The following is an 18,250-nucleotide window of genomic DNA, read 5'->3' on the forward strand; positions in this document are numbered from 1 at the left end:
TTTATACATTAACAAACCAATATCCCATTGTAATCATTTTAAGTGGTTATATGTATTTGTACTTGGTCTTGTGACCTTTGTGTTGGCCAGTCTTTATTTAGTTAGGAGTTTTGTTCCTTACTATGTTAGGATTTTGGTTACTTACCTATTTACTTAGCCTTATTGTATTTGGGATTTATTTTCTATTGTATATAGTATTAACACATGTTTATACTTCTTTATAAATACCTGAATATATTTGAGAATTCCCTTACACTTTGTTTGATATGGTATCAAAGCAGTGACACCAAATATTGAGAGACAGAGAGAGCCATGGCAGCTCGAAAGCGAGCTTCAACAGACTCGTCCGCACAAACCAAACCAAACGAGAACACCAAACGACCCAAACCCAAAGAACCTCCATTAACAGACCCGCCAATTGCACCCCCAAAGTCAGGTGTAATTTTCAAGCTCATGCTCTTCTTCTCAATCCCATACTTTTACCTCATCTTCTATCACTGCAAGATAGAACGTGAACTTCGAAAATCGATTCTCATCAATGCGGCTCTCGGCCTTGCCGGGTTCTTCGTCACCGTTAAGATGATCCCCGTGGCTTCCAGATACGTTCTCAGGCGCAACCTCTTTGGTTATGACATTAACAAAAAGGGTACACCGCAGGGCACTGTCAAAGTGCCTGAGTCATTGGGTATTGTTGTTGGAATTGTTTTCTTGGTCTTGGGAATCCTATTCCAGTATTTCAACTTCACTGCAGATTCAAATTGGCTAGTCGAGTACAATGCAGCATTAGCATCCATATGCTTTACGGTATTGCTTGGATTTGTAGATGATGTTCTTGATGTACCTTGGAGGGTGAAATTACTACTGCCATCCATTGCAGCTCTACCTCTGCTGCTGGCCTATGCTGGACATACAACTATCATCATACCGAAGCCACTTATTCCACATGTTGGGCTAGAGGTTTTGGATCTAGGATGGATGTACAAACTTTACATGGGCCTTTTGGCGGTTTTCTGTACAAACTCCATCAACATTCATGCTGGCTTGAATGGTCTTGAAGTTGGGCAGACAGTCATCATTGCATCTGCTATTTTAATACACAATATCATGCAAATTGGAGCATCTGCAGATTCTGAGTACAAGATGGCACATGCATTCTCTCTTTATCTTGTCCAACCCTTATTAGCCACCTCGTTGGCGTTGTTCTCTTACAACTGGTATCCTTCTTCAGCTTTTGTTGGAGATACATACACATACTTTGCTGGGATGACGATGGCAGTAGCTGGGATTTTAGGCCATTTTAGTGAAACACTCCTCATTTTCTTTGTCCCTCAAGTATTGAACTTTCTCTTGTCACTGCCCCAGCTTGCCGGCATTGTTCCATGTCCACGGCATCGTCTTCCTAGGTTTGATCCGGGAACTGGACTGCTGACTGGGACAAATGATGGGACGCTTGTAAACTTTTTTCTAAGACGATTTGGCAGGATGACGGAGAAGTCGATTTGCATCTGTCTTCTAGTTTTCCAGGCCATCGCTTGCTGCTTCTGTTTCGTGCTGAGATTTTTCCTTGCTGGCTGGTACAAGTGATGCGGAAGAGACGCAATAACTTCGGCTAATTTATTAACTTTCATGGACTATCCACGCACATTTCCTTTCCGGTGGAGGAAGCATGTTGTATTATTTCCTGCAAGCGGGTCCAAGCCAGGGATGCTAGAGTACATCTTTTAGTTAAAATACAAATGAGTGATTTGAATTTGAAGTTTTTACAATTTGTATTTTGGCCCTTGAAGATGAGAAAAATTGGTCACATTTGACATTGTCTTGGAATGCTAACCCATGGCTTAGGGTATCAATTCCAATTTATTAATGAATAATATTGTAATGTTTTACCTAAAAAATAAAATAAAAATGTTGGCGCGTCCTTATTTAGTTAGGATTTTGGCTACTTACCTATTGTAATTGAGATTTATTTCCTATTGTATTTAGGATTAACACATCTTTGCACTTCTTTATAAATACCTCAATATTGGAGAAGAATACAATATGAATATATGAGAGAATTCCTATACACTTTATTTAACATTTTGTGCTTGAATTATGAATGCAATCTATTGTCTTTATCACAAAAAAAAGATATCAGATTTTCCAAAAAGTTTTCAGTTTAACGGGTCAAATTCATGAGCTTTTCACAGCCAGAGGTGTGGTTGTCATAAAATAAGGTGATCAAATCAAATGAGTTATCCCTAACTATTTTCCCACATTTTATCAACGATACCTATCATCTAAGGACGTGTATCGTACAAAGCAGATTTCATGGGCGACAAAATAATACAACTATTGACCAAATGCTATTCTGCGTTTGGTATACAAAAACATTTTTCTTCATTTTGCTTCTACTGTTAAGGCCACCGATCGGGATCAATAATTCAGATAAGGACAATGTTGGCGATCGATTATACAATGTGTGATATACAAGCAAAGTTCTAGTCAATAAAGACGACCCACACCCAACAAGCTATAAATATGCATTCATTTCTTCTCTTATCTCACACCATTACATCACATCATCACAATACATTTAAGAGAAATCGCCAGAGAATGGCATCTGATCAATGTCAAGGCAGCACAGGTAAGATATATATATAACAGGCCTTTTATAATATTCATGGTCATGTCATTTAATATATATACATGTAATTAATACAATTATTTTTTTGTTCTAAATAGGTAAGTATGTATGGCCTGAGCTGCTGGGAGTGGAGGGGACAGTTGCGGAGGCAACAATTGAGAGGGAGAATTCTACCGTCAACGTTGAGGTGGTGTTGGAAGGAACCATTGTCCCCGCAGATTTCGTATGCGTACCTGATAGGGTTCGTGTTTGGGTTGACACAGATGACTTGGTTACTAGGGTTCCTGTAATTGGTTAACTTAATTATTAATATGTTATGCAAATAAGGAGTTGTAATATACTCCATGCATTATTTGCGTTGGAAGCAGCCAATTTTTTTTTTTGTTATCTCAATATATTCTGTGTGAAGCTCAATATATAATAAGAATGGCTTGATAAAGTTGACAGTAGTTTTCTTTTTCTCCTTTCTTCTTCTTTCTGTTCTACCGCAGTAAAGGTAAAGCTCAATATCCAACACTTCAAAACATTGAAAATGGTGATACATAAATCTCTTAACAAAGGCTAGCTAGTAATAATTGTAAACTGAAAACCTTAATTAGCAAATGCATTCAAACTCTACCTCGAAAAAATCATCATCAACTACCTATGATTGGTCGACTTGAATTCCCAGCCAACGAGAAAGATTCTCTGTGCAGCAAGCCAATTTTCACGCCTCCAAATGTCTCACATATTGGAAAAACAGAATACTTTAAAAGAATGTGAGTTCTTGAGCACCCTTAAACCAATTTTGCAAGGGGAAATTACTAAAATTGATATTTTAACAGGTTTCACCACCCAAGTAAACTAGAGTGCATGAAAAAGGCGTCTGCATGACCCGATGAGGACACCGGACACAGAAGCGTGGTTGATAATGTTGACCACCTCTCCAACAGAGATGTGTTCTATCCATTTGAGTCTCATCCCTATTAGAGAAATGGCAAATAATTGTGGTTTAAATAGAGAAAAGACCTGCTCTTAAGATTACTTATTTAGAGCTCACAGATCCAATTCTTAGACTGAAAAAATATGAGGGCAAAACAGAAGTGATGAAACAGAATTTCACTTGGGGCTGGCTGTGTTTGAAACTAAAACCAATGAAGCACTGAAATAACACTACGAATTCATCTATAGATGCAATACATCTATAATGTTACTGTTTCATCAATTTAAAGCTGTAAAAATAAGTTGCTGAAAATTGATTGTTACAAGAGGGGATTAAATGTTTCAAATCAGAGGGTCAAATTTGAGGAGCTAAACAGTTTTGTGTCTATATCTAGCTCCAGCATGATATTAGACGCGGCAAAAGCCCTTCTCGTGCTCATGCCAGACCTTAAACTAGTCCAATATAATTGTTCTGTTTGAAAACTGAAACAAAGAAGAAAAATTAAGATATGGAGCAACTCTTCTCAAAATCTCAAAAGGAAAAGTGCTGAGTTGGAATCCCACTCTAACGAAGGATTCTTGTGGGTTCTGGAGGAATGTTTGACTTTTGCAGTCAACCCTAGATTGCTCAATCAATAAAGCAAGCAAAATTGTTCAATCAATGAAACCAAGATGCGAAATTTGAAATGATGAGTTTTTCTTAGCTCCCAACATTTTTTTTCAAATAATGTTCAAGTTTATTATATGTACCAGTCAAACGCAGATTTTTAAAAAATCACATGAGCGTTATTCCTCCTCCTTTTTCCAATTTTATTTTACATGTATTTCAGGTTTTGTCAACAGCACTTATCATCTAAGTAGGTGATGCATCGTACAACCAGATCTCAGCGTCAATAAAACTGACTTTATTGCTGTTATTTGACCAAGTTTTTTTTCTTCATTTTTATAACCAAAAAAATTTATTGTTCGTACATCATACATGTTTAAGTTCATACTAACCAGATAGTTAATCTTGGCGATGAAGCATCCAATCGAAATAGTCAATAATGACAACCACAAGCTATCTCCCCAATGTTTGATTATAAATATACATCTCTTCCTGATGCCAATACCTCACAAACAAAATATTGCCAAGAAAGAGAGATCTTATTCAGAGAGGAAAAGTTTGCATATTAAGACAGAAAGCAAGGATGTCATCTGAGTGTCAAGGTAATGAACAAGTTCTTCTGTACGATTACAGATGCCACTAATTTAAGCTAAATTACTTGTTATGGTGTCTGTAGTTAATATACTGCAAGTTTTGATTTTTGAGTTCATATATATGCAGGTAAGGATACATGGCCTGAACTTCTGGGAGCTCAGGGGACAGTTGCAGAGGCAATAATTGAGAGGGAGAATTCTTTGGTTGATGCTCAGATCGTGCTAGAAGGGACGATTGTCACTGCTGATTTCCGGTGCGATAGGGTTCGCGTTTGGGTTAATACTGATGGCATTGTTACAAGGGTCCCTAGCATTGGTTAATTTAGACTCCAAGGACTTCACTTCAGGGTGGTTTGAAGAAATTCACGTGAAATAATAAAATAAGGAGTTCTATTCTCCATGCATTTGTATAATTGTTTTCGAACATAATTTGTTTTTCTTTCTATGTATTCTATATGAAGCTAATAAGAACATACGGTTTGATAAAGTTGACAGTAACTTATCTTCTTCTCTTCAATTAGTAATTGTTTCTGCTCAACCAGTAAAATAATAAGTAGGCATGGGTTGGAAATTGGCTTTCTATTTTGGTGTTTGGAAAGCTCCACAGTTACCACTCAATCCTTAATCCATGTCCATCAACGAAGCCTCTAAAATTCATCTATAGATGCAATACAGCTAAACCCAGTTGGGAAACAAAAAGAAGATAAAATGATTGCAAAATCAAGAGGCTACTGCCAAACTGAAACTTATTTTTTATAAGCCAAACGAAGTGCTCTACTTAAAGAAAACGTCATTTACCAAATATTGTATTGTTATGCACTAAACTTTCTTTGGGGAGGGACAACCTCACGAAAACCCTATGAGTCATCTGCAAAGCGCAAGCGATGATCAGTTCCATTAGCCATCACACTATCTATCATGTTATACTTTTTATAACAATCCTTTTATAATATTCACGGTCATGTCATTGAATATATATACATGTAATTAATACAATTATTTTTTTTGTTCTAAATTAATTCATTTAATGCATATGCAGGTAAGTATGTATTTCCTGAGCTGTTGGGAGTTGGGGGGGAGGGGGGGGTGTGGGGAAGGGGAGGGGGAGGACATTGCGGAGGCAAAAATTCAGAGGGAGAAATCTTTGGTCAACATTGAGATGGTGGTGGAAGGAACCATTGTCCCCCCAGATTTCGTATGCATACCTGATATGGTTCGTGTTTGGGTCGACACAGATGGTTTGGTTACTAGGGTTCCTGTAATTGGTTAATTATATTATTATTAATATGTTATGCAAATAAGGAGTTGTAACATACTCCATGCATTATTTGTGTTGGAAGCAGTCAATTTAGTTTTGTTATCTTAATGTATTCTGTGTGAAGCTCAATACATATAAGAGTGGTTTGATAAAGTTGACAGTAGTTTTCTTTTTCTCCTTTCTTCTTCTTTCTGTTCAACCGCAGTAAAGGTAAAGCTCAATGTACAACAGCTTTACTCTTCAAAACATTGAAAATGGCGATAAATAAATCTCTTTACAAAGGCTAGCTAGTAATAATTGTAAACAAAAGCCAATGGGATTGATTCTCTGTGCTGCAAGCCAATTTTCATGCCTCCAAATGTCTCACATTGGCCAATGGCATTGATTCTTGAGCACCCTTAAGCCAATTTTTCAGGGAAAATTACAATAAAAATTTGATATTTTAACAGGTTTCACCACCCAAGTAAACTAGAGTACATGAAATAGGCGTCTGCGTGACCCGATGAGGACACTGGACACAAAAGTGTGGTTGAGTCTCATCCCCAGGGCAAATAATTGTGGTTCAAACAGAGAAAAGACCTGCTCTTGAGATTACTTGCTGAGAACCCACAAATCCAAGTCTTGACTGAAAAATTCTGGGGGCAAAACAGAAGTGAAGATTTGATTAGCCTTGAGTCTCAAGACAGAATTTCAGTTGGGGCTGGCTGTGTTTGAAACTAAAACCAGTGAAGCACTGAAATAACACTATGAATAATTAAACAAAAATTCTAAAAGCTAATGGTACTGTTTCATGGATTTAAAGCTAGTGCACTGATCCTGCTATAAAAATAAGATGCTGAAAATTGATTGTTATAACAAGAGGGAGGATTAAATGTTCCAAACCAATGGGTCCAATTTGACGAGTTAAACAGTTTTGTGTCTAGCTAGCTCCAGCATGATATTAGCCGCGGCAAAAGCCCTTCTCGTGCTCATGCCAGACCTTAAACTAGTCCAATATAATTGTTCTGCTTGAAAACTGAAACAAAAGAAGAAAAATTAAGATATGGAGAAAATGTTTGACTTTTGCAGTCAACCCTAGATTGTTCAATCAACTTATAAAGCAAGCAAAATTGTTCAATCAACCAAACCAAGATGCGAAATTTGAAATGATGACTTTTGTCTTAGCTCCCAACATTTTTTTTTTCAAATAATGTTCAAGTTGATTACATTTACCAGTCAAACACAAATTCTTATTTAAATCACATGAGCGTTATTCCTCCTTTTTCCAATTTCATTTTACATGTAATTCAGGTTTTGTCAACAGCATTTATCATCTAAGTAGGTGATGTGATGAATCGTACAACCAGATTTCATTATCGTCAGTAAAACTGACTTTATTGCTGTTATTTGACCAAGTACTAGTTTTTCATTTGTATAACAACAAAAAATTTATTGTTCGTACATGTTTACGTTCATACTAGCCAGATAGTTAATCTTGGAGATGAAGCATCCAATTGAAATAGTCAATCATGACCAGCCACAAGCTATCTCTCCAATGTTTCACTATAAATATACATCTCTTCCTGATGCCAATACCTCACAAGCAAAATATTGCTAAGAAACAGAGAGATTATTATTCAGAGAGGAAAAGTTTGCATATCAAGACAGAAAGCAAGGATGTCATCTGAGTGTCAAGGTAATGAACAAGTTCTTCTGTACGATTACAGATACCACTAATATAAGCTAAATTACTTGTTATGGTGTCTTTAGTTTATAGACTGCAAGATTTTATTATTTTGTTCATATATATGCAGGTAAGAGTAGATGGCCTGAACTTCTGGGAGCTCAGGGGACAGTTGCAGAGGCAACAATTGAGAGGCAGAATTCTTCGGTTGATGCTCAGATCGTGCTAGAAGGGACGCCTGTCACTCGTGATTTCCGGTGCGATAGGGTTCGTGTTTGGGTTGATACAGATGGCATTGTTACAAGGGTCCCTAGTATTGGTTAGTTTAGACTCAGGACTTCAATTCAGGGTGGCCAGTGCTGTTTTAGCAGGACTTGAAGAAATTTACGTGAAATAATGAAATAAGGAGTTCCATTCTCCATGCATTTGTATAATTGTATTTGAATTTCGAACATAATTTGTTTTTCTTTCTATGTATTCTATATGAAGCTAATAAGAACGGTTTGATAACGTTGACAGTAACTTATCTTCTTCTCTTCAATTAGTAATTCTTTCTGCTCAACCAGTAAAAATAAGTAGACATGGGTTGGAAATTGGCTTTCTCTTTTGGTGTTTGGAAAGCTCCACAGTTACCACTCAAGCTGTAATCCATGTCCATCAATGAAGTCTCTAAAATTCATCTATAGATGCAACACAGCTGAAAGTCTCATCCGAGCTCATTTCCCCTGCTAAAAGTCTCATCCCAGCTCATTTCACCCATCTCCTGGCTTCTTCAGCCCACCCCATATTCCCATCCTAGTTCTGTCAAAGCCTGTGATCTAAGTTGGTGGATTGTACAAATGACTGTTGTTGTTGGAAATTGCACGTGTGTATCTACTGACCAAAATACTATTCTTCATTTTCATTGCATACCAAATTATTATTCTTCATTTTGCATCACAATAATGTCTTAACAACAAAGCAAACAGCCTACGTTACATATGTAAATAGTCAATAATGACAACCCACAAGCTATCTTATGATTCACTATAAATATACATCTCTTCTAAAGCCAATACATCACAAACCAAAATAATGCATGAAACAGAGATATTATTCACAGAGTGAGTAAAAGTCTACATATTAAAACAAAAGGCGAGGATATCTGAATGTCAAGGTAATGAACAAGTTCTTTCACACTTGCCAAACATTGAACGGTCTACATACTAAAAGTCTACCTATCAGTCATCTGCTTGTCGTATATTATAATGACTTGCCAAACATTTAACAGTCCCATCAGCTATTACCCTATCTAACATGTCATACTTCTTATAATTTGCTTGAAGAGCCTCGTTCTGCTGCTTTGCAAGATTCTCTTCTTCCTGGAGTTGTTGCTCGAGCACAAATGACGCTTCAGCAGCATGCTTTCGAGTAAGACGCTTCAGTTTTTGTGCCACTTGAAAATCCGGATCATTTGGCTCCAACCAACGACAAGATATCCCTCTTCCAGTCTCTGCAGGGCGATCATCAAACATCTCCACTTCAGCACGACGTGCCCTCACAGGCCTCGGCATCCCCGACATCATGAAAGGCAATTGACCTAACTCTGAGACAATAACATCAGCCTGTCTAAGGTTCTCCATCTCCACCAGTGCACTTTGCGGGATGTTCCTTGATTCCACGTAATTTCGAATGAACTGAACATTTTTCACAGTCCCAAACTGTGAAAGAGCAGTTCTCACAACAGTTTCAGTGACCTGTGGTGAGATGTTATCGAGGTAAACAGTTCGTTTGACCTTCTCCTCAAATGCAGCATACTTTGCTTCTGGAGTCCCCATATGCCACAATGCGTAAAACCCTAATAAGAGAGAAATCTCAAAAAGTTTGCTAAATTGTACAACTAATAGCAGTAAACAATACACGCAGTTTAACAAAAACTATAACCAGCATAATACCATTCTACCATTTACACACCAAAATGTAACCAGCAATGACAACATAACCTTGAAGCAGCAGAAAGATAACCAATTAATCATCATTCAAGAACTGAATAGCATAACACCAAAAAAAGAACCTAAAAACAATCCAATTAATCAGCAACACAGAATGCATAATCTGACAGCAAGCAGCAAATTAATCACCTACAGAGAACCTAAAAACAGCCACTTAAACAGCAAAAGTCCCAATTTCCAGCAAAGCCCCAATCCCCCAATTAATCAACATTCACAATCACATCCACCAAAACATAAACAATACATGCAACCCAACAACAGAACCTAAAAACAATCCAATTAATAAGAAAAAGCCCTAATTAATTTCCATCAAATAACAGAACCAGAAGCATGCATAAGGAACTTGTAAACCCTAAAATCCTTTATTAGGCCTTTCTATTTACCTCAGAAACCGCCTACAGCCCAATTAAAAACCAAGTCCCTAATTACCTAATTAATTTCATGAAACCCAAATTTTAATTTCGAAGAAAAACCTTAATTTTGTTAATTCAAATTCAGATCCAGAGCAATTAGAGGATGAGGAGATGTACCTGATATTGAGATGCGAGAGTAAGCCTGAGAATCGAGCAATTTGACGAAGGCGATCAGAGAGTGAGAGGCTGCCAAGTTGGCAATGAGAGCGAGAGTTAGCGGATGATAAGCTCAGAGAGAGGATCGAAGACATGAAAGAGAGTGAAAAGATTCTGACCTGGTTCGGATTGAGAGGAGAGACCGGTGGAAGCGGTGGAAGCGGTGGAAGAGGCGGAGGCGGAGGCGGAGGCGGTGGCGGCGAGAGAAGCAGACGACGGAGAAGAAGAGCCGCTCTCTAAGGGTCGTTCAGAGAGAGAAGAGAAGGCCCGTCTTCGAGTGATGGGCCTTGGGCTTTATTTCTCAGGTTGTAGAGTGGCTTTGTTTGTTTGTTTTTTTTGGGTCAAAATCGAATTTCCTTCAATAAAAGGCCTAAGCCGATCACAACCAAAAAATGAATTCAACCAAATGCAATACAAACGGAATAGTGGCTTTGTTTGTTTAATAACACACAACCCAGCAATTAATTTTTTAATTTTTCCAAATTTCAAATATTTTTAATTAAATGGGAAATTTTGGAAATTTCTGAAATAGCGGCAGAATAACTTGAATATCTAATGGTCGCATATTTAAACTCATTCAACAAAACTCATAGAAGTCAAATTTTCTTCCTTTTAGAAGACTTGAATCTTAAGAAGCAACAGCTAAAAGTCCATAATGAGAGTCGATGACCAAGACCAACTAAGTTAAGCAATCAAAATGCTATATGTATATATGTATATGTACTCATCATCATTAACACAAATTTAAGCATACAAATAGAGAAGAGAAGCTAAGAGACTAAACCAGAGCAAGCAATCATTTGATCAAAGATGGGTTCAGAATGTGAAGGTAAAGTAGTAGCCAATTTCCTTCGTTTCTTTTCTTTCTATTTAGTTTTTTCAGAGATATGTGCCAATTCTTATATATATATATATATATATATATATGTGTGTGTGAGAGTATATTTATTTATTTATTTATTTTCAGGCAAGGGTTCGTGGCCAGAGCTTGTTGGAGTGGAGGGGGAGGTTGCCAAAGCAACAATTGAGAGAGAGAACCCTATTGTGACTGCTAAGATTGTGGTTGAAGGAGAAACATATGTCATCACCAACTACGATTGCTATAGGGTTTGGGTATGGGTTGATAAAGATGATCGACTTGTCACAAGGCCTCCCATAATTGGTTAATTAGCTAAGATAGAGCTTGCGTTTCCGTTATAATTATTCCATAATTACTTCCGATTATTTGTGATTGTTGTTCCTTTCTAAATGTTGAATTAAGGAGTTTGTAATTATCTCCCTCCCCATGTAATAAAACTACATACGGTATTTATAAATATGGACTAGATCAGTTTGTTAAGACAATGTGTTGTATTAATAATTGGCACAAATTAATGTGCTAATCGTACAATTAAAAACACCTACAAGTGCACGAATTTATTGGGATATAGATTTGTAAGTATGGGATCGATCCCACAAAGAACTGTCGGCTTACTAAAAGTTCTAGTTTGAGTACGTAAAGAAGACTTATTTAACACAACACAAAGGTAAGATACAAACTGAAAACTAGAAATGAGTAAAGAAAAGTAAAATAAATGAAACAAAACAAGAAACCAAAGATAAACATAATCAGGAATTTCTATCACCCATTTGTCACCTTTCTATCACCCCTTATCACCTTTCTATCACCCCTTCATCACTACTCTATCACTTGTTTATCACCTAGTGAACAGTGACGACCGGTCGCATGAACATTGATGACCGGTCGTTTTGAAGCATATTGTGGCCTTTTTAAACAAGATGGAAGGCGACTGGTCGCATGAACAAGTCGAACGGTCGTTTGAGAGGAAATTCTCATGTTTTCAGCTTTGACCTCCGTCCAGTTTTTGTTTTGACCTATAACTCTCCAACCGTTTATCCAAATTTCACGTTCTTTATATGGTTGGATTCAATACAGAAAAATGAAGAACTCAGCGTAGGCCAAATTTCAAAAACAAATACATAAATGAATAGAATTGAGTGGAAAGAACACTCATGATTTCAAACATATTACATACACACACAAAAGTAACCCAATTCTAATTTAACAAGCCTAACAAAAATGAATATCAAAATGTGGCTTAAAATGATGAGAAACACTAGGGTTTTCATAATCCACTCTAAACAATCTTACTCATGTTCATGGACACTCAAGTAATGAACTCTAAATGTGTTGATGAAGATGTTCGCAATCAAGACCGGGTCTAGTGGTTCAAGATGCATTGATTCTCTCTAATATAAGTAGAGTGCGGGGCTAGTGCTACAATACTCGTGCCTTCCATATAATCAATCTAGGTGTGTTTAGTACTTCGAATTAATTATATGGAAAACCCATTAAGTTGAAAGGGAATATGAACATCACAAGAACCTTAATAGTATATAGTGTTTACATTAGGCATTCAAGAAACCAATTCACATGGATGATTCTTACTTCATCCATTTGTTGCTTAGGAGGACATGACGGTACACATAATCCCAACAACCTCAAGAAGCGTGCTTTCAAAGGTGATCAATAAAAGAAAAACATACATTAAGAATAGATTATTTTAGTGAATGGGAATTCATCAACAACATCTAGAAATTCATAAACTCAAGCATCAAAATAGTAGAGTAATCATGTTTACACTACTACGATTTACTATTTGCGCGACGGAAGTTTGCGCGACGAATACAATTTCGTCTCGCAAAGAACACTTTTGCGACGCAAAATAACTTCCGTCGCTCAAAGAACAGAAAACTAGCGCGACAAATAATTTCGTCGCGGATAGAGACTATGCGAGACGTAAAAAAAATTGCGTCGCGCAAAGATGCAACTTCTACGGAAAATGGCGCCAAACTCTTGCGCGACGACAAAGAGCGTCGCGCATGAGCATATTGCGCGACACTTAAACTTATTCGTCGCCCAAAGATGGACCGGAATTTGCCGCCTCTTATGGCGGTAAAAACATTTTGCGCGACGAGTGTTTTCGTCGCAAAAGACAACTTAGGGCGACGAAAACATCAACCGTCGCGTAAGAAAACGAGGGAACCTTAATTTTGGCGCCAATATGGAAGTGGGTTTTTTGCGCGACGGAAGTACGTCGTCGCGTAAAGTGTAATAGCGGTGCAAACCTGCGCGACGAAATATTTCAATTGGCGCGACGAAGCATGAACTTTGCGCGACGCCCGTTTGTATTCGCGCGACGGAATTTCTGTGCGACGAATAAATTTCTTCGTCGCGCAAAAAAGTAGCTGTCGACACGTGATTGCGCGACGGAAATGTTGTTTTGTGCGACGGAAAAGTAGGTTTTCGCGACGGCGTTTCGCGCGACGAATTTTTCTTGTTCGTCGCGCAAAGTCCTTCTTCTCCATATTTGTATCTGCCATTTCAGAGGCAGAATGCATTGCATTCTGCCTCTCTCTCACTCTCCCTCCCTGCTGCTGCTCTGCTGTGAATTCTGGACGTTTATTAGGTATGTATTTTTTGTCGTTAGTTTAAATGTATTAATGTAAATTCGTACTAATGCTATTAATTTTGTTCTCATTAGGGATATTTGTGATTAGTGGTTGGTGGAGAACGATTGAGAAGGTATGTTATTGTAAAAGTTTGTTTGTTATGTTTGTACTTTTTTTTGTGAAGTTATATGTTTATAATGTTGTGAAATTGTGCGTGAAGTAGCACAATGTGTTGTGATGTACGAAGTTAATTGAAATTAACTTCGTACTTTTATTTTTATGTTTAGTAACACGAAGTTTCCCGTTCGAGATTAGTTGGATTTCGTGCATGGATGCGTAAGGCATGACTGCGGTCCAATTAATTCTTGAATTGTCCCATTATTTGGACAGTTTGGTAATGCATAGTGTTGTCACATAATCTTTGGCTACAGGATTAGGTTTCGATTGTGGAGATTTCGGTGTCATCTCGGTACGTTCTTTGGGTGGTACGTAGGTATTTATACCTATGCCCACTTCAAGAACTGTGTCGAGATGCTGCCGAAATTAATCCACGCCGAAATCTAATCTCATGTAGCCGTAGGTTACGTGACAGGACTATGCATTCCCGAATGGGATAGGGCCCTTACCGGAGGCATAAGGTGACATTATAACTTCGCATGAAGTTGTTGTGATTGTTGTGTCGTGATTGTGGTTTCAGGAATTATGAGCAGAAGGTGGATACATAACCCGAATAGATGCGCAGACGAATACTTGGATGGAATCGAGGATTTTATTGAGTTTGCACGTAGACACAACCCCGGTGCAACTAGAATCCGTTGTCCTTGTAGGAGGTGTAACAACACGTTGTTTGAGACAATTGAAAATGTTGGATTTCATTTAGTAAGGAATGGAATGATTGAAACATATAGCATTTGGAACCTTCACGGCGAACAAGTAGACCATGCTTCGACTTCAAATGCCCCAAGAGTGGACAATGTTGAACCTATTGTGGATCCTAATGATCAAGTCATGGGTATTATACAGGATGCTTTTCCATTCGCATCGACCAACATCAATCAGGAAGGGGAAGATGACGCGCCTACACCAATAGACAGTGCGGAGTTTGAACAGTATGAAAAACTGTTAAAAAATGCCAACCAAGAGTTATACCCGGGGTGCGAGAGCTTTTCCGTTCTCACTGCCATTGTGGAGCTAATGCACGAAAAATAAAGTATCGTATGTCGAACTTGTGTTTCGATTACTTTTTGGGGGTTTTCAAGAGAATGCTTCCGACGGACAATTGTTTGTCGAAAGACCATAAACATGCACAGAAGGTGTTGCATGGTCTTGGATTGGGTTATGAAAAAATCCACGCTTGCAAAAACAATTGCATGTTATTCTACAAAGAGCATGAAACGTTGGATACATGCCCTATATGCAATGAGTCGAGGTTCAAAATGACATCCCAGAATAGAACGACTAAGATACCACAAAAAGTGATGCGTTATCTGCCCCTAAACCTAGGTTGCAGAGATTGTATATGTCGACGCATACTGCCACAGACATGAGATGGCATAAGGAAAAACGGGTAGACGATGATGTGATGCGGCATCCTGCAGATGGGGAGGCATGGAAAGAGTTCGATCGAACGTTCCCCGAGTTTGCTGCTGATCCCCGAAATGTTAGATTGGGACTTGCCACCGACGGATTCAATCCGTATGGGGTTCTAAACCAACACCACAGCACTTGGCCGATTTTCGCATTCCCATATAATTTGCCGCTTTGGAAATGCATGAAAAAAGAATACATGATGATGACTGTTTTGATAACTGACGATCCTGGCAGGTCAATTGATGTGTACTTAAGGCCTCTGGTTGATGAGCTGAAGGATTTATGGACAAACGGTGTTCGCATGTACGATAAATCAACTGGGAGGATGTTCACTTTGCGGGCAGCAGTTATGTGGACCGTGAATGATTTCCCAGCATATGCAATGGTTTCGGGGTGGAGCACAAAGGGTTATATGGCATGTCCTGTATGCAAGGAAGATGTAACTTCTGGTTGGCACGCAGAAAAAGTTTGTTACCTTGGTCATCGGAGATGGTTGCCATGGGACCACGAATGGCGGGAAAAAGATAAAGAGTTCGACGGGAACACAGAGCGTCGCCTCAGACCTAGAGAATGGTCCGGTGATGAGATCTTGGAACAGCTGAACCGCTTGGATTTTGCTCCGTTCGGAAAAACAGTTAGTCGGACCAGACCTTCTACACATTTGAACTGGACGCACAAGCCTATGTTTTTTGAGCTCCCATATTGGTCGAAACTGAAATTGAGGCACAATCTAGATGTGATGCATGTTGAGAAAAATGTATTCGACACATTGGTGGGCACGATTCTAGATATCGAGGGGAAGACGAAGGACACGATCAAAGCTCGCCTTGATTTGGAAAGAATGGGCATACGAAGGGGTTTATGGATGAATAGGGACAGTGATAAAGCTAGAAGGGATCTTGCATTCTTTTCTATGAAACCGAATGACAAAAAAGAGTTTCTAAAGTTTGTATCGTCTGTCAAATTTCCCGATGGGTATGTTTCTAATATCGCACGTTGCGTGAATGTCGATGGGGGTAAATTTAGTGGACTTAAGAGCCATGACTGCCATGTGTTTATGCAACGCCTACTTCCTGTGGGTATTCGACACCTACTGCCGGAAGATGTGGTGAAGCCAATCATGTTGTTATCCAGATTTTTTTCCCAACTGACGGCAAAAACATTGCGAAGGACAGACATGTTTCAGCTGCGCCATGACATTGTCCAAGTCCTATGCAAGTTTGAGATGATATTTCCTCCAGCTTTCTTTACAAGTATGATGCACGTGATGGTTCACTTGCCAGAAGAGGCATTGCTTGCTGGTCCCGTCAACTATCGCTGGATGTATCCAATAGAAAGGTATATAATCTTTATCATTTGTGTATGCATCATTATCGACAGCTTGCTAATTTGTATCATATCGTTTTATTTTGGCAGGCTTCTCGGAGAGCTGAAAAAAAATGTACGCAACAGGGCAAAGCCCGAAGGATCAATTATAGAGGCTTGGGTTCAATATGAGTCGCTTACTTTCTGTGGAATGTATTTAAAAGATGTGGAGACGGTTTTCAATCGCCCTCAACGCAATAATGACGGAGGTATGAGAAATGAAAAACTTTCTGTTTTTGCCCAAAGCGCACGACCATTTGGAGATCCTGGACGAGGAGAGTCGTTTTCTAGAAATGACATGGAGGTAGCGAATTGGTTCGTACTGAACAATTGTGATGAGATAATGGCCTACTTAGATGAGCATGAACAGATGATGAAGCGAGAACATCCATCACATTTGGTTGCCCGGAAACACTGTAAATTATTTCCACAATGGTTTTTGGATTCTGTAAGTTATAAGTGTTTTGTAATTGACAAATATAAATTGTAGTATTTAATTTTGTCAGACTAACATGTAAATGGTTTTGTATACTATTAGGTGAATAAATTGAAATCATCGAATTCCCCCACTTACAGTGATGAGTTATATAACTTGGCGTTCGGCCCAATTCGGGCTGAATTGTTCTCGGGCTGTAATGTTAACGGCGTCAAATTTTTGGGGGCCGCACGAGATGACAAGTTGTGTACGCAAAACAGCGGTGTCCATGTCCCAGGTGGAGGCGAAAGTACGGACATTGATTTCTATGGCAAACTGACAACTGTCGTGCAATTGTTTTACAAAGATCGATACCAAGTCATCATGTTTAAGTGTCGATGGTTCGATACCAACCCAAATAGGGCGGCAAGTGTTAAAATCGACCATGGAGTACTGTCTGTGAACATTAACAGAACTTGGTATGATGACGACCCGTACATTTTGGCAAACATGGCGCCCCAAATTGTGTATCTAGATGACCCTAAAGCCGGGAACGGGTGGAAAGTTGTGCAGAAGATGGATCATAGGAACGTGTATGATATACCAGAACTAGACCCAAGTGACAACGACGCCGACAATGTGGCTGACCAACGTTTAGAATCTTCAATGGAAAATGATGCGGAAACACTTCGAGATACAAATGTTATACAAGAACCGTTTCAAATAGAAGGAGTGTCTTCAATCGAAATACCGATTCAGTCAATTACAATTGACCTCGGTGATCTTCCCCGATACGATGTTGCAGTGGGCCCTAGCAACGCCGATGATGCAGTTATTGAGGAGGAGGAGGAAGAAGATTGGGAGACCGAGAGTGATGATAGCGAAGATAACGAAAGTTATTATAGTTCAGATGATGAATAATGAATTTATTTGTAAATTTATTATGTTAGTGTATTCATTTTGTGTAATACAAATCTTTGAATATATGTAGTTGTCCATATGTAGTTGTGTATTCATTCTCCATATTTCATCACAAACTTCATTGGAATGTCAATACTTTAGTCAACACTTTAGTCAACACTTTAGTCAGTACTTATTACGACCCCATGCTTGTTGATTGGTTTTTATTTATTTATTTATTTATTCATGCCGTAAGGCCTCTTCAATTATTATTTTTTTCTTTTGAGATATAGTTATTT

General features: G+C 38.5%; 3 protein-coding genes across 3 annotated transcripts; 2 read left to right on the plus strand and 1 right to left on the minus strand.

The window, feature by feature from the left end:
* Positions 1 to 312: 312 nt before the first annotated feature.
* On the plus strand, positions 313 to 1,747 carry LOC117615375 (UDP-N-acetylglucosamine--dolichyl-phosphate N-acetylglucosaminephosphotransferase-like). Its single transcript, XM_034344447.1, has one exon. The coding sequence runs from the start codon at positions 313 to 315 to the stop codon at positions 1,582 to 1,584; it is 1,272 nt and encodes a 423-aa protein (XP_034200338.1). The 3' UTR covers positions 1,585 to 1,747.
* Positions 1,748 to 2,586: 839 nt separating this feature from the next.
* Positions 2,587 to 3,075, plus strand: LOC117615368 (glu S.griseus protease inhibitor-like). The gene is made up of 2 exons (XM_034344442.1): positions 2,587 to 2,626; positions 2,725 to 3,075. The coding sequence occupies exons 1-2, from the start codon at positions 2,596 to 2,598 to the stop codon at positions 2,922 to 2,924; spliced, it is 231 nt and encodes a 76-aa protein (XP_034200333.1). The 5' UTR covers positions 2,587 to 2,595; the 3' UTR covers positions 2,925 to 3,075.
* Positions 3,076 to 8,723: 5,648 nt separating this feature from the next.
* Positions 8,724 to 10,520, minus strand: LOC117615822. Its single transcript, XM_034344978.1, has 4 exons — positions 10,414 to 10,520; positions 10,348 to 10,383; positions 10,190 to 10,258; positions 8,724 to 9,505 (listed from the first exon to the last, which is right to left on the minus strand). Exon 4 carries the CDS (start codon positions 9,483 to 9,485, stop codon positions 8,889 to 8,891), a length of 597 nt encoding a protein of 198 aa, XP_034200869.1. The 5' UTR covers positions 9,486 to 9,505; positions 10,190 to 10,258; positions 10,348 to 10,383; positions 10,414 to 10,520; the 3' UTR covers positions 8,724 to 8,888.
* Between the last annotated feature and the right edge of the window lie 7,730 nt (positions 10,521 to 18,250).

Source organism: Prunus dulcis, chromosome 1 (genome assembly GCF_902201215.1).
Source record: "Prunus dulcis chromosome 1, ALMONDv2, whole genome shotgun sequence".
Lineage (NCBI taxonomy): Eukaryota > Viridiplantae > Streptophyta > Magnoliopsida > Rosales > Rosaceae > Prunus > Prunus dulcis.